Source organism: Schistocerca americana, chromosome 1 (genome assembly GCF_021461395.2).
Source record: "Schistocerca americana isolate TAMUIC-IGC-003095 chromosome 1, iqSchAmer2.1, whole genome shotgun sequence".
Classification (NCBI taxonomy): Eukaryota; Metazoa; Arthropoda; class Insecta; order Orthoptera; family Acrididae; genus Schistocerca; species Schistocerca americana.
This window is the reverse complement of record NC_060119.1, coordinates 863,400,225-863,416,504: the sequence shown is the minus strand read 5'-3', so window position 1 is coordinate 863,416,504 and position 16,280 is coordinate 863,400,225. Positions and strand designations below refer to the sequence as shown.

The 16,280-nt window shown below is 40.9% G+C and overlaps 1 protein-coding gene across 3 annotated transcripts in view; it reads left to right on the top strand.

The window, feature by feature from the left end:
• The window catches only part of LOC124613833, a 69,485-nt gene that overhangs the window by 32,270 nt on the left and 20,935 nt on the right, over positions 1-16,280 (top strand). For all 3 annotated transcript variants that reach the window (XM_047142567.1, XM_047142574.1, XM_047142559.1), the window contains exon 3: positions 9,192-9,781. In XM_047142567.1, coding sequence (XP_046998523.1) covers positions 9,192-9,781 — 590 coding nt within the window. The remainder of the gene's footprint in view (positions 1-9,191; positions 9,782-16,280) is intronic.

Sequence of the window (16,280 nt, the reverse complement as noted above, 5' to 3'; positions counted from 1 at the left end):
GCACCCCATATGCTCATACTTTTGACAGGATGCTTATAAGTGGTACCAAGTCAAACGCTTTTCAGGAATCAAAAAATATTGCAGCTAGCTGACTGCTGTGATCCAAAGCTTTCAGTATGTCATGTGAGAAAAGCATGACTTGTGTTTCACATGATTGACGTTTTCAAGATCCACACTGGTTGGCATGGAGGTGGTCATTCTGGTAGAGATACTTCATTATGTCTGAGTTCAAAATATGTTCAAAGATTCTACAGGAAATCGACATTGAGGATATTGGACAGAACTTTTGTGGCTCACCTGTACTACCTGAATGTGACCTGTTCTTTCTTCCAACTACTGAGCATGGTCTTTTGTTTGAGGGAACTGCAATGGATTTTAGTTAACAGAGGGACTAACTCAGCCACAAATTCAGTATAGAAGCTGATAGGGATTCCATTGGGACCCTGGAGACTAGTTCAATTGGTGGTGGTGGTGGTGGTGGTGGTGGTGGAGGAGGAGGATGTATGGGACAGGTCTTGCATCTAGATCTTTTGTGGGAATTTGAGCTGTGAGGCAAGAGCTGGGTGGAGTAGGGATGGACAGCATTGTTGCGGAGGTTTGGTGGGTGGCAGAGTACAATTGTGGGAGGAGTAAGAATTATGATGGGTAGATTATTTGTCACTTTAGGGCACAAAGAGAGGTAGTCGAAACCCTGGCGGAGAATGTTATTAAGTTGCTTGAGTCCTAGTAGGTGGGTGATCAGTCACATGGGGAGTGTCCCTTTGTGGGCCAGATTGTGTGTGTGTGTGTGTGTGTGTGTGTGTGTGTGTGTGTGTGTGTGTGTGGGAGGTGGTAGGTGACGAGAGACAAGGCACAGGAAATCTGTTTCTGTACAAGGTTGGGAGGGTAAGTGCGGTCTGTGAAGACCTTAGTGAGACCATTGGTATATGTGGAGGGTGACTGCTCTTCACCACAGAAATGACACATATGTGTGGCTAATCTGTAAAGGACTTCTTGGTATGGAACGGATGGCTGCTGTCAAAATAGTGGCGGTATCGTTGGTGGTTGATTGTTTATTGGACGGAGGTACTGTTGTAGCCATCTTTGAGGTGGAGGTCAGCATCAATGAAGGCAGCCTGCTTGGTTGAGGAGGTGCAGGTGAAACGAATGGGAAGAAGGTGTTGAGATTCCATAGGAATGTGGATAGTGTGTCACCCACAGTCCAGGTCACAAAGATGTCGTCAATGAATCTGAACCAGGTGAGGGGTTTGCGATTCTGGGTAGGAAGGATTCTTCTAAATGATTGGCATGGTGTCATATGGGTGCCCATTGCTGCACCATGGATATGTTTGTAGGTGATGCCTTAGAAGGAAAACTAACTGTGCATGAGGATATAGTTGGTTGTGGTTACCAGGAAGGAGGTTGTAGGTTTGGAGTCAGGCAAACATTGAGAAAGTTAGTGTTCAATAGTGGCAAGGCCATGGGCCTTGAGGATGGTTAGTTCAGAGGAAGGATGCTGTGTGGTAAAGGAGCAGGAACATTGGAGGAAGTAGTTGGTGTCTTTTCATATAGGATGATAGGTTATGGCTTATGGGCTGAAGGTGGTCTATGATCACAGGGATTCTCTCAGTGAGGGCACAGCAACCACTAGGCTGCCCAGGGTGGCTGGGTTTATGGACTTCCAGAAGCATGTAGAAGGTAGGAGTGTAGGGAGTGTTGGTGATGGGGAGAGGGAATTCTCATGCTGTGCAATCCCGAATTCCTGCATCCCATCTCTCACCCTGAAACTCTTGCCATCCAGAAACTAGACTAGCATGCACAATGCCATCTCAAAGAACTATCAAACCTGTTCACCTTCTATTCCCACCTTGGACTGCCTTTATTCACCACCTCTGCGAGAGTCTCCAAGCCATCTCCAAAACCCCTCATAGCTGATAAACCATGCCTCTCAGATTTACTACATTTACCACACTCCTAGAAACAGCCTTCTTCCACCACACAGAATCCAGAACCTAAACAGACCCAAAACACTTTCATGAAACTTTCCTCCGAAAGCCTAAGCCCTGCAGAAGTATCAGTCCTTTCCAGAGGCCATACCTCTTGCCCCACTCCGAAATTCAATCATACTGGACTTGATAAATTAGGATTAGACACCTTAGGAGGTGGTGTCTTCGTTGCAGTTGACAAAAATATTGTATCTACTGAGTTCGAAGTAGAGTGTGATTGTGAAGTTATCTGGATGCATTTAACAGGGCTAGGGGAAATAAAGTTAATTGTTGGGTGTTATTACCGGCCACCAGGTTCCACCGTGACAGTTCTAGAATCATTCAAAGGGAGTCTACATTCTGTATCGCAGAAGTACCCGGATCATGCTATATTAGTTGGAGACGACTTCAACCTACCTAGAATAGACTGGGATGTCTATGGATTCATTACAGGTGGTACAGACAAGCCGTCGTGTGAATTACTTTTGAACACATTATCCGAAAACTGTCTTGAACAGCTAAATCGACAGCCAATGCGTAATGGAAATATTTTAGATCTGGTAGCCACAAACAGACTAGGCCTCATCGACGGTGTCAGTGTTGAGACTGGGATTAGTGATCACGATGATGTCATTACAACTATGGTTACGAAAGTTAAAAAGTCGGTCAAGAAGGCTAGGAGAGTATTCTTACTAGAAAGAGCAGATAAGCAGTTGTTACCATCCCACTTAGTAAATGAATCGACTTCATTTACTTCCGGTACGATGGACGTGGAAGAATTATGGGCAAATTTTAAACACACTTTAAATCACACATTGGACAAGTATGTGCTGAAAAAGTGGGTTACGGATGGAAAAGACCCACTGTGGTTTAACAGCACAATTCGGAGAATGCTCAGGAAGCAAAGGCAGTTGCACTCACGGTACAGGAAAGATCGGGAGAATGAGGACAGGCAAAAGTTAGGAGAGATTCGTGCTGCTGTAAAAAGAGCGATGCGCGAAGCATTCAACCATTACCACCGTCATACCTTAGCAAAAGATCTTGCTGAAAACCCAAGGAAATTCTGGTCTTACGTAAAATCAGTAAGCGGGTGGAAGGCTTCCATCCGGTCACTCACTGATCAATCTGGCCTGGCAACAGAAGACAGCTGAAATTTTAAATTTAGCATTTGAGAAATCTTTCATGCAGGAGGATCGTACCAACATACCGCCGTTTGAGTATCGTACAGATTCCCGTATGGAGGACATAGTGATAGACATCCCTGGGGTTGTGAAGCAGCTGAATGAGTTGAAAGTAAATAAATCGCCAGGTCCTGATGGGATTCCAATTCGGTTTTAGAGAGAGTACTCTACTGCATTGGCTCCTTACTTAGCTTGCATTTACCGCAAATCTCTTGCCCAACGTAAAGTCCCGAGCGACTGGAAAAAAGTGCAGGTGATGCCTGTATATAAGAAGGGTAGAAGGACGGATCCTCAAAATTTCAGAACAATATCCTTAACATCGGTTTGTTGCAGGATTCTCAAACATATTCTCAGTTTGAATATAATGAATTTCCTTGAGACAGAGAAGTTGCTGTCCATGCAGCAGCACGGCTTTATAAAGCATCGCTCCTGCGAAACGCAACTCGCCCTTTTTTTTACAATATCTTGCGAACCATGGATGAAGGGTATCAGATGGATGCCATATTCCTTGGCTTCCGGAAAGCGTTTGACTCGGTGTCCCACTGCAGACTCCTAACTAAGGTACGAGCATATGGGATTGGTTCCCAAGTATTTGAGTGGCTCGGAGACTTCTTAAGTAATAGAACCCAGTACATTGTCCTCGATGGTGAGTGTTCATCGGAGGTGAGAGTATCATCTGGAGTGCTCCAGGGAAGTGTGGTAGGTCCGCTGTTGTTTTCTATCTACATAAATGATCTTTTGGATAGGGTGGATAGCAATGTGCGGCTGTTTGCTGATGATGCTGTGGTGTACGGGAAGGTGTCGTCGTTGAGTGACTGTAGGAGGATACAAGATGACTTGGACAGGATTTGTGATTGGTGTAAAGAATGGCAGCTAACTCTAAATATAGATAAATGTAAATTAATGCAGATGAATAGGAAAAAGAATCCTGTAATGTTTGAATTCTCCATTAGTAGTGTAGTGCTTGACACAGTCACGTCGATTAAATATTTGGGCGTAACATTGCAGAGCTATATGAAGTGGGACAAGCACGTAATGACAGTTGTGGGGGAAGGCGGATAGTCATCTTCGGTTCATTGGTAGAATTTTGGGTAGACGTGGTTCATCTGTAAAGGAGACCGCTTATAAATCGCTAATATGACCTATTCTTGAGTACTGCTCAAGCATTTGGGATCCCTATCAGGTCGGATTGAGGGAGGACAAAGAAGCAGTTCAGAGGTGGGCTGCTAGATTTGTTACTGGTAGGTTTGATCATCACGCAAGTGTTATGGAAATGCTTCAGGAACTCGGGTGGGAGTCTCTGGAGGAAAGGAGGCGTTCTTTTCATGAATCGCTACTGAGGAAATTTAGAGAACCAGCATTTGAGGCTGACTGCAGTACGATTTTACTGCGGCCAACTTACATTTCGCAGAAAGACCACAAAGATAAGATAAGAGAGATTAGGGCTCGTACAGAGGCATATAGGCAGTCATTTTTCCCTTGTTCTGTTTGGGAGTGTAACAGGGAGAGAAGATGCTAGCTGTGGTACGAGGTACCCTCCACCACGCACTGTATGGTGGATTGCGGAGTATGTATGTAGATGTAGATAAATAAATACCCCTTCTCTCTTTCTGTCCCTATAGTGGAAACACTTTTCACCATCAACCTTACCTATCAGAATCAATTCAAAAGCAATTTGAACAATGCCTGACTCATTTCATCCATCCATCCATCCATCCATGATCCACCTCCACTGCCTACAAATCGCCTCCTTTTAACATTACAGAATGTTCAGAATGAATTTTTCACTTTGCAGAAGTGTAAACTCTGAAGTAAAACTTCCTGGCAGATTAAAAGGACCAAAACTCAAACTTTGGGCCTTTGCCTTTCACAGTCAAGTGCTTTACCTCCTGAGCTACCCAAGTGTGACTCACAACCTGTCCTCACAGCTTAATTCCACCAGTACTTCATCTCCTACCTACAAAACTTCAGAGAAGTTCTCCTGCGAAACATGCAGGACTAGCAATCGTTTAAGAATGGACATTGTGGAGACATAGTTCAGCCACAGCCTGGGGGATTGTTTTCAGAATAAAATTGTCACTATGCAGCAAAGAGTGCACTGATACGAAATTTCCTGGCGTATAAAAACTGCACACTCTGGTGTAAGTTGGAAAATTCACTCTCGAAACATCCCTCAGGCTGTGGCTAAGCCATGTCTTCGCAATATCCTTTTCTTCACAATATCTACATCTACATTTATACTCTTCAAGCCACCCAGTGGTGTGTGGTGGAGGGCACTTTACGTGCCACTGTCATTACCTCCCTTTCCTGTTCCAGTCGCATATGGTTTGCGGGAAGAACGACTGCCGCAAAGCCTCCGTGCACGCTCGAATCTCTCTAATTTTACATTCGTGATCTCCTCGGGAGGTATAAGTAGGGGGATGCAAATATTAGATACCTCATCCAGAAACACACCCTCTTGAAACCTGGACGGCGTGCTACACCGTGATGCTGAATGCCTCTCTTGCAGAGTCTGCCACTTGAGTTTGCTAAACATCTCCGTAATGCTATCACGCTTACCAAATAACCCTGTGACAAAACACGCCGCTCTTCTTTGAATCTTCTCTATCTCCTCTGTCAACCCGACCTGGTACGTATTCCACACTGATGAGCAATACTCAAGTATAGGTCGAAAGAGTGTTTTGTAAGCCACCTCCTTTGTTGATGGACTTCATTTTCTAAGGACTCTCCCAATGAATCTCAACCTGGCACCCGCCTTACCAACAATTAATTTTATATGATCATTCCACTTCAAATCGTTCCGTACACATACTCCCAGATATTTTACAGAAGTAACTGCTACCAGTGTTTGTTCTGCTATCGTATGATCATACAATAAAGGATCCTTCTTTCTATGTATTCGCAATACATTACATTTGTCTATGTTAAGGGTCAGTTGCCACTCCCTGCACAAGTGCCTATCTGCTGCAGATCTCCCTGCATTTCGCTGCAATTTTCTAATGCTGCAGCTTCTTTGTCTACTACAGCTTCTTTGTCTACTACAGCATCATCCGCGAAAAACCACATGGAACTTACGACACTATCTACTAGGTCATTTATATATATTGTGAAAAGCAGTGGTCCCATAACACTCCCCTGTGGCATGCCAGAGGTTACTTTAACATCTGTAGATGTCTCTCCATTGAGAACAACGTGCTGTGTTCTGTTTGCTAAAAACTCTTCAATCTAGCCACACAGCTGGTCTGATATTTGGTATGCTCTTAGTTCCAGGAGTATTATCCCTGCAAGTTACACAGGATTTCTTCTGTAATAGGTAGGAGATGAGGTACTGGCAGAAGTAAAGCTATCAGGACAGGTCGTGAGTTGTTCTTAGGTAGCTAAGTTGGTAGATCACCTGTGCGTAGTTTTAATCTTCCAGATTGTTTTATTCCAGAATTTCTTAACATTATACTTTGCCTCACCGTAATTCCCCAAAGCCCTCTACATGGATACTAACCTTACATCTGCAGAAAGAACACCACTTAAAAACTCATCCTGACTGTATAATCTTAACCTGCTGACAAAGGCTCGACCTCTTTGATTCGAACCTAGCAGAGGAACTCCGCCAGCTGTCAGATTCTGCCACAGTGACTCCAGTCCACAAACCTAACAGTATATACAATCCCTCAACTCCTTAGGTCCAACACTAACTTCCTCAATGCCTGACTGACTCCAAACCTAAAACACCCTTCCTGGTAACCATGACCAGCTACATCCTCACCCATGGTTACTTCTCCTTCTAAGGCATCACCTTCAAACAAATCCATGGTACATTAATGGGCACCCACATGAGACCATGCTATGCCAACCTATTCATGTGTCATCTAGAGGAATCCTCCCTAATCACCCAGAACCCCAAACCTCTCACTTGGTTCTGATTCACTGATGAAATATTCGTGATTTGGACTGAGGGTGACACCCTGTCACACACTTTCAGAACCTCAACATCTCCTCCATTCGCTTCATGTGGTCCGCCTCAACCGAACAAGCCACCTTCATTAATGTAGACAGACACCCCATGGATGGCTACATTAGTAGCTCCATCCATATCAAATCTCCCAGCCACGAGCAGTATCTCCACTCTGACAGCTGCCACCCGTTGCACACCAAGAAGACCCTTCCATACTGCCTAGCCACTGTATTCGCTGCATTTGTGCTGATGAGCAGTCCCACCTCTAAATATACCAAGGGTCTCACTGAGGTCTTCACCACGGACTACAGTTACTTCATTCCCCCCCCCCCCCCCCCATGCAAACTTTGTACAGAAGCAAATCTCCCATGCCTTGTCTTTCCTGTCACCTATCACCTCCCCCACACTCACCTCGGCCACAGAGGAGCACTCCCCTCACAACTCTGCACCACCCAAGACTAGAGCATCTGAATCACATTCTCCACCAGGGTCTTGACCACCTCCCGTCATGCCCTGATGTAAGGAATATCCTATCCACTATCCTTCCCACCCCTCTGAAAGCGGTATTCTGCAATATTCTTGTTCATCCTTACTCCACCCCTGCTCCCAAACCCTTACCTCAAGGCTCAAATTCCTGCAATAGAAATAAAAACAGTATCTACCTCATACACCACCACCACCACCACCACCACCACCACCACCACCACCACTAACCCATTCACAGGTATCCTATCAAAGGCAGGGCTGCCTGTGAAAGCAGTCATGTGACCTACAAACTGAGCTGCAGCCGCTGTCACACTTTGTATGTCAGCTTGATTACTAACGAGCTCTCTGTCCACATGCATGACCACAACCAAACTGTGGTGAAGAGACATTCCATCTGGGTCCTCCCTATCAAACCCACCTTTTCTGAACTGTGCAGGTGGAAACTGTGCCTGCATTACATACCACATTCCCGTAATCCTCGTCCTCAACCTTTTCTTGTCCATGTCCTTCGCCCACCTACCTCCTTCCCTGCTCCCACCCGAGCACTGCCTTCTATTCCACCAATGCATCCACTAGCCTCTCTTTCCCTTCTCTACTTCTCAATGCCCCTTCCCTCTCCCCAAACCTCCCAACTGCACCTAGTGACCCTATCCTGTTTTCACCACGTTCTTGTAAGGTCCCACAGGCAGCACTACACCTTCCCCCACCATTACCCAGCTATCCCACACCCACACTGCCCCAGCCTTCTTACCCTTCTACTACAGAAGGTCTCTTGACCAAAAGCTCAAATATTTGAAAACAAAGTAATTACACCTCATCAGCCACTTCTGCAATACATGAGAATATTTGGACTCAAGAAGGTAAATTCTGCTTTAATCTAATATTTGTATTGGTTAAAAGTGATTTTGCCAATGTGTAAATATCTGATTGAGGTCTGTGTAATGCTATACAAATGCTTTGTTTGAAGTATTAAATGAAAATAGCAGGTGAATCTTCTTTCTCATCCACTAATATAGAGAGAATCCTAGATTGAAAGAGAGACTCTGATTGGTCAGATGGATGTTTATAAACAACATCCTTTTGTGGATGACTTGTCTCTTTAGGATTTTGCTGATGCCTTTTAACCTGCTATCTGTTTTACACAAGAAAGTTTGTTGTCATTTCCCTTCAAATCATTGCATGTAGGTACTTCTGACTGAATTCAGTGATTGGCCATTGATAGCTTAGTCGAATAGCGTATTTGTGCCTTAAATTTCTTTATGACATAAAATAAATGTTGTTATCTGCTATGTCTCTGATTCAAAGCAGATGAAATTAAGTTGTCATAAAAAACAAATCAAAGTATTTACTTCTGCTGTTATGCTGAACGGACTTGTATCCCAGTTTGAAATGCAGATGATTAATGTGAGCAATCTGTGCATATATATAGAATTGTGTACTTGGAGCTTTCTTTCGAGTTACATTATTAGGCACTGTACATTACATTATTATACGCGGTATTTATTTTGTGTATAACAGAAGATTAAGTAAATGCTTTTCAGAGTGTTGCTGCTTGGTAATATAAATGTTGTTTTATATTTTCTAATTGTTATATGCTATTGTACATTTCAGATGCAACTGCAGCAATTTTGCTGCACACAGAGACAATCGATGTTCTGCTTAGCAGGAAAAAATTAACCAAAGAAGTACTGTTTAAATACTTGCATGATAGACAGCAATGTGTTTCTTTGAGTGAGCCTAAGGATAAGCTTAGAAAACGCATTTTGCAACTCTTGGGTATAAGTAAAAAAAGAACTACTGTGAGGTTTGAAACTGGTAATTATAACTGTGAGAACAGATCTGATGATTCTGGAGCTGGTTCTGATGTCTCAGGCTCAGAAGACTGTGACGGAAGAGGTGGAGACAGTCATCACTATGGTTTGGAGCTTCACAATTCAAATCCACTGTCAGACTCTACAGGTGTTCCAAATATTGTGCAGGATAGAGGTAGAGGTACATACCAGGATCCCACAGTAACTACTGATGCAGTGTGCCATATGAGTGGAGATAATAGAATAGCTGTTCAGGCAAACTTTCCTATCACCGAATTCAGTCAGCAGTTTGTGACCTGGTTCTATAAACTTCTGAATGCTGGTGGTGTTGGGGAAGAACACTTTTGGGCAGATGCAGCAGCAGAAATGTTGTTATTGCCAGGAGAGCAGGTAATGTTCTAAAATATATGCGAATATATCATCTGCATGCATCAATATATGTAACTCTTACCACAGAAGTGTAAATGCTTCTTTTGTTTGTAAAATGTGTATTGCTCTGAATCTTCTAATTGATTTATTCCACACTAATGCAAGTTAGCTATCTTTTGATTTATCCATTTAGATAGTTCATTTAAGTTGCAGAATCTGTAACAGGGAAGGGCACAAGTGACAGTGGTACAAGAGGTGACCTCCAAGTCTCTTGCAAAATACACATGTATTTAGAAATATAAATACTGTAGCTACCAGAGTAGAGATGTTTTGTATTTACTGCATAGATTGTGCTCAAGGCAATGAGAACCTAAGATATTTTGTCTGCAGTATTAGCATTCATTCTGTTACATGTGGCTTACATTACATTACTGTTAATGTGTACTGAAATTTCACCCGAGAGGATGTTCAAAAGATGTTGACATCCAAGCTGTGATGGAATAGAAGGCAGTGCTCGTGGAAGCAGGGAAGGGGGTAGGTGGGTGAAGGACATGGACAAGCGAAGGTTGAAGACGAGGACTACGGGAATGTGGTATGTAATGCAGGCACAGTTTCCACAGTTGTTTTCAGCAAATGATGTTCCATAGGAACAATCTATTTTTGCTGATGCAGCAAATCTGCTCTGAACATAAGCCACAATGAATTGTAGCTGAACATTGTATAGGAATACTAAAGTGAAAAATTAGAACTAAAATAAAAAATTTGAAGTGCAAGGTAGACTTGTTAGGTGTTAGTACACTAAAAGATATCCGGTTTCAGCTAAATATGATGGGAATGCAATGAAAACATGTTTTCTCTAATCCATAAAACTAGATATAATACAGGAATTTGCCTTTGAAGCCAGAATTCTTGATATTTAATTTTCAATTTCAATTTTAGCTCTTCACTGGTGAACAATTCCATCAAGTCTTTCTGTGGTGATGATGAATCTGGTGTCTGTTGGTTGGAGATAGGTAGTATCCAATCTGGAATGATCACACAAAGGACATCATGAAATCTATTTTTAAAGTTTGTTTTAAGTGCTTCCAAATGTTGGCAATATATCACAATGCCAACTTTAGTTATATCACAGAGATAAGATTTGGAAAGTGATAGAATTATCTTTGACCTAAATTTTGTTTGTACAAGACAAATTCTGGCATGAATATAGAAATAAGTTACTTTTACTTTCATCAGCTCAAATCTTTTCCTTGAAGCTGTAGATTCATTTCATTAAATTTGTTATACGGTAATATTAAAATTTAGTATATAAATCAGTTAAATAAACTGTATCATTTTGAAACTTAAATAAATTTGTTCTTAAGGCATCATCTTTGTTTTGAAAAACTGTCATAATACAGTTTTAGAGATCATAAAATGTTTTTAGCCAGGTACTCTTTGATACCGAACAAACTTGCATCTGCAAAAGTAAACAATTGTAACCTTTGTCATTTTCATCACAAAAATTTTGAAACAGTCTATTATTGAGAGCATTGCATCTGACTTGTTAATTGTTCTAATTTCATTCTTTGGTGAACAGTAAAAGTCCACTAACCTTTCTTGCAACCAAATGTTATTGGTGAGTTATACTATGTACGGCAACTACTTCAGGAACTGCCTTTTTGAAATATTAAATTGGTCCATGCGCTCACCCATCCATTCCTGGAGTATCAGGTTCTAAACTTTTTGCAAAGAATGGTTTTTGTGAAGCTTTCTCATGTTTTATGAAACGAGGATGTAGAAGCAGTAGATGCATTACTTGGTAAAGTAGGTTTAAAGAAAACGCTTTAGTAACCAAAAAATTCATATGGCTTCATTTGAGAAAACACAGTGGCAAATCATGGTCATTGTTAATTTCTTGTTTAAGGGTACCTCAGTAAAAACCATATTTCTAATACTGGACATGATACTGTCACACCTTTTCTTCGTATCTGACATGGGTTGTCTTGTAAAATGAAAAATGATAAAAAAAAGAATCATCTGTGCCATTGCAGGAACAAATGACTCCAATGAAATAAATTAATTTTTAAAATTTATGTAAATTATTTTATGAAAATTTACAATAATTTCTTGCAAATAATTATGGGAAATGCTTGTTTGTCAAAAACACATTATGATAATCTTGGCTTTAACATAATAACAAGGATTATTATGGTAGACTCTTTTTTATCTAATCATAACTGTATTCAGATTATGCAACATTTTGCGATTCCCTTAACCTTAAGGCTAATTATCTGTTATTAATAATTGTCCAATACACACAAAATGCAAGCACAACACACTGTACTCTGAAATGTTACTCAGAAACAGTTGATGAATGTCCGTCGAGGACATACACAACAAAAGTTTCACCAGATTGCATATTATTTGACTTTAATGGTATCTGCTATCTCTCTCCCCAAACTCCATTTGTAATTCATGTTTACTCTATTTTAAATAGAAATACTTTCCAGGTGATTTTAGAGTACCTCAAAATCGGTAACCACAAAACAGGATTCTACCAAGAATTGTTGCATGAACCATCTGATAGGTTTTTTTACAATTCCGAACAGGTTATGGTTTAAGAAAAAAGAAAATAATTTCTACCAAGTTTGGGGCTGGTTGCTGCTGTTTGTTATAATCCTTACAATTATTGAACAGACAGTGGAGGACGATCATTTCTTATTGCAGTCAGGGCTATTGACTATGTACCCAGTGCTTTCACTTCTTGAAATAAGTGCAGATAGGAGTAAGAGATGTCCTCATTGGAACTAATGTCTACTGTATAGCAGCTGACACTTTCAGAATGGATGCCAGTCAGCAACTGGCATGCTGTGTCATGTGGTGGGTCTTTTTGATCACCACCAACTGCTACAAGCCGTGGCGCATTCTGTGCATGTGGATAGCCCACTCTGTGTTTGATGTAGCCTCTAAGAGTGAACTCTTCATTGTTAACGTAAATTATTGCGTTGAGGGAGCCTGGTTAGCATCTTTTATATGTAGTTCAATTACAGTTGTCAGCATGACAAAATACTATTTGCTTATCTAACATGAATAGTAGGTTCAATGGTAGATTTTAATTTGCCTAAACCTACAATATGTAGATTTTTCTGTAGGACAGTGGATCTGTGAAAGTACTCAGTTAATACCCAAATATGATACAAGTAGTTAAATTGTGCAGACTTAAATATTAAAGGTAGTACTAAACTTTGTTACTTTGATTTGTAAATTGAATAATACACATTTAATAATGGTAAATATACACATAATTATATCTGGCATATAGTTGTTGCAAATCCTCTGCACAGAGTAATTTCACATATACACAATACACTCGTCAGGTAGCTAGTATAGTGTCCCTTTTTTGTTTCCCTGTGCATGTACAGCACTGTCCGGCAAAAATTCACCTGCAAATGTTCCAACACATAAAAAAAAAAAAAAAGATGAACAGCATGGAAATAATTTGGCACTAACAGTTAAATTCTTCAGATATTTGTGTGGTTTTTATTTTTATCCCCCTTACTCCCATAGCAATTTGCCATGGCTGGAACTCGTAAGCATTTTGTTAACCTGTCAAAATGTGTAGATCCATTATTGCACTTGTGTGTCAAATGTTGTCATGACCACAGAAAAACTAAATATGGGTTGCCAGATGGGCTTTTAAAACCACCACCCGCCTAAGTGTGAGTAATTAGAGCTACATCATTCACTGAATTTTCCATAATAAAGCATTAAATGCATTCTTCAATATGGTCAAGCTTCGTACAGAACATTAAATGTAGTAGCTGAGTAGTAGTTTAGCCATAATCATAGAAAATACTTAAGTGATAAATTCGAAAATAATACTCGGCCTTTATGCACACTGTAATGAGTATAAACAAAGAAAAGGAAAACAGTAACGTGAACTCGCGTGTTCTAATCACCTGTGAATGAAGTTTAGCCATGTCTCCTTCTATGGTGTCTGATGAGTTTTGTGTTATGAACACACCTTTCATATGAATATTTAGTAGATATAGCACAGTATGTATACCAAAATGGATGAACTAGGTTTGCAACGCTGAACATCAAATCTTCTTCATCCAATGAGAAGACTTGCATGAATTCTTGAGCTCTCTCCCTTTCTTATTCCACTACTGTTTTGCAACACTTATAGCTATGCAAGGAATAGCTAATATAATGTACCAATACATCTACTCTTAATAAAGACTGATCTTCCTTAACAATATTTAGAACTATAATTTGAAAGATACATTAGGTAGTTTTAATATTAATGAAACTTTTCAGCACATTATTGTGATTATTGACCAAGGGTGGTGGCAGTTTATCCCCAACATCCTCACATGCCATGGATCAGGAAAATCTGATCTCACTGGGACCCATTGGTGAGTTGTATCTCACACTCTGGACAAAGAGACTCACCACTGCCCATTCCTCTTTCATGAGTATTTTAATGCAATATCATGCTGTGTAGGGCTCCACTACAAACTTCACCTGGGGTCGCACTATCAAGAGTGTCTTGTTGATAGATTCATGTTTTGTTAACAAGGAGCAGAACATGTATTGCTTCACTGCTGTAGGATTGTTCCTAGCCATTGAACTGTTCCGCCTCCAGTTCTTGGCACACACTTCTCAGTGACTCCAGTCCTTGCACACACTTCTCAGTGAGATGTGGTCGATGTACTGCAGTCATATGATCACTTCCAAAATGGGATGCATCGATCAAACCAAGGAGCATCCAAGCTGGTTGCTCAGAAAGGCAAACCGAATGGTGCACTGCATATTGGTTGGTTGAAAATAGTGACACCATCCAGGAATGAGTCCATCATATTACCAATACAGTCAACCACACTGCTAATGCATCTGTGCCAAAGTCTTCTGGAAACCTGTGAGCCCAGCCTATTGCTTAATGGCATTCTTCATTCATGACTGTGTTGAGGTTTGTGTGCAGGCCAACTAGTGAAAATATCTCAGCCATTCAGGTGACTAAAGCAAAATGTAGTTGTATAGTATACCAGAGCAAGAAGAGATGCTGGCAAAAGTTTCTGAGCCTTATCAACAATTTCACAAAACCAGTGGATATATAGGAAGTTTGAAGAGAAAAATAGGAGATTCATGTTTAATGCAGTAATGAAGAATGGTTGCTTTCTGAGCAGCAAGAGAGAAATAGTGCAGACTGTGGCAGAGCATTTTATTCAAACCACCACCAGCAGGATCTGGCTTTCCCTCACCGGTGAATGACTGTTGACAAAGGTAGTTGTGAGGTTTACTATTTTTCATTTTCTGTGTTTGAGTTGGATTTGACATTGTCTGCTGCAGATAACACAGATCTATGGCTTGACAAAATCCTTCATTTTTTTTTTTTTTTTTTTTTTTTTTGGGCTTGCACTGTTATTACTAAGGAAGTCTTCATAAATTTTTTTAACTTAATTTGGCAGACAGGACAGTTGAATTCATGGAAGGAAGCTATTTTAATTCCCATCCTTAAATCAGGGAGACACAAGACATGCCTAAGCAGCTATCATAGTGTTGCCATCGCCATCTGCAAGGGAAAGATTGAGAAGTGGATGGTCAACCACAGTTACTGTGTCACTTTGTGTTGTTTCAAGAGGTACCACTTCATCTTTGATAACCTATTCTGCTAGAGGCTTCCATAAAACAGGATTTCCTAAGCAAGCAACACCTACTAGGCATCTCTTTCAGATTTGGGAAGGTCTGATAATAGTTAAAAGCATATTGTTCATATACACCTCCTCACATGGAGCTTCTAGAGACATCCCTGTGTTTTTTTATTTATGTATTATTCTTTTCATTTATGTATTATTCTATTCATTTATTTATTTTAATTTTTGTCTTTTCTCTCCCCATGTTATGTTAGATATTGACTTGGACATCCAGTTAGATAATTTTTACACTGCCTGACATCAAGAAGGAGAAGAGAAACTTAATAGGCTGAGAGAATTTGAGATGCTATTTCAGTGATTACAGCGTTGAGTCAGATTTACTTAGAACTTGGCAGTATAGGCTCACTTATCAGTTTGACATTGCACCCACCTCTGACCTGGATGCATGCACTGACTCAGATGGGAAGAGTGTGTTAAAGCCATTGTATCCTCTTCTGACGCAAGCTGGCCCACAACTGTTGTAACTGGTCCTTGATGTCCTTTTACTGCCACTGAGATAGAGTTGACATCCGAGCTGGACCCACACATTTCCTATTGGTTAGTGATCAGGTGATTTTGTTGCCACCAGAGTACCTCAACATAACACAGACAGTTCATAAAGACGTGTGCCGTTAGAGGATGTGCATTGTGCTGTTGAAAACTGGCACCACAATACTGAACGACCAGTGGTGTGGAATGTCACAGAATTACTTTTTCTCGAGTTGCAGGTGCAGATGTGAATGGGTTAAGATTTGCTTGGTGCACAATAGATATTCACCCTTGTGCTGATAAGATATGGTTGACTGGGACCTTGAGGGCAAATATGTCTTCCCTCTCAGTCA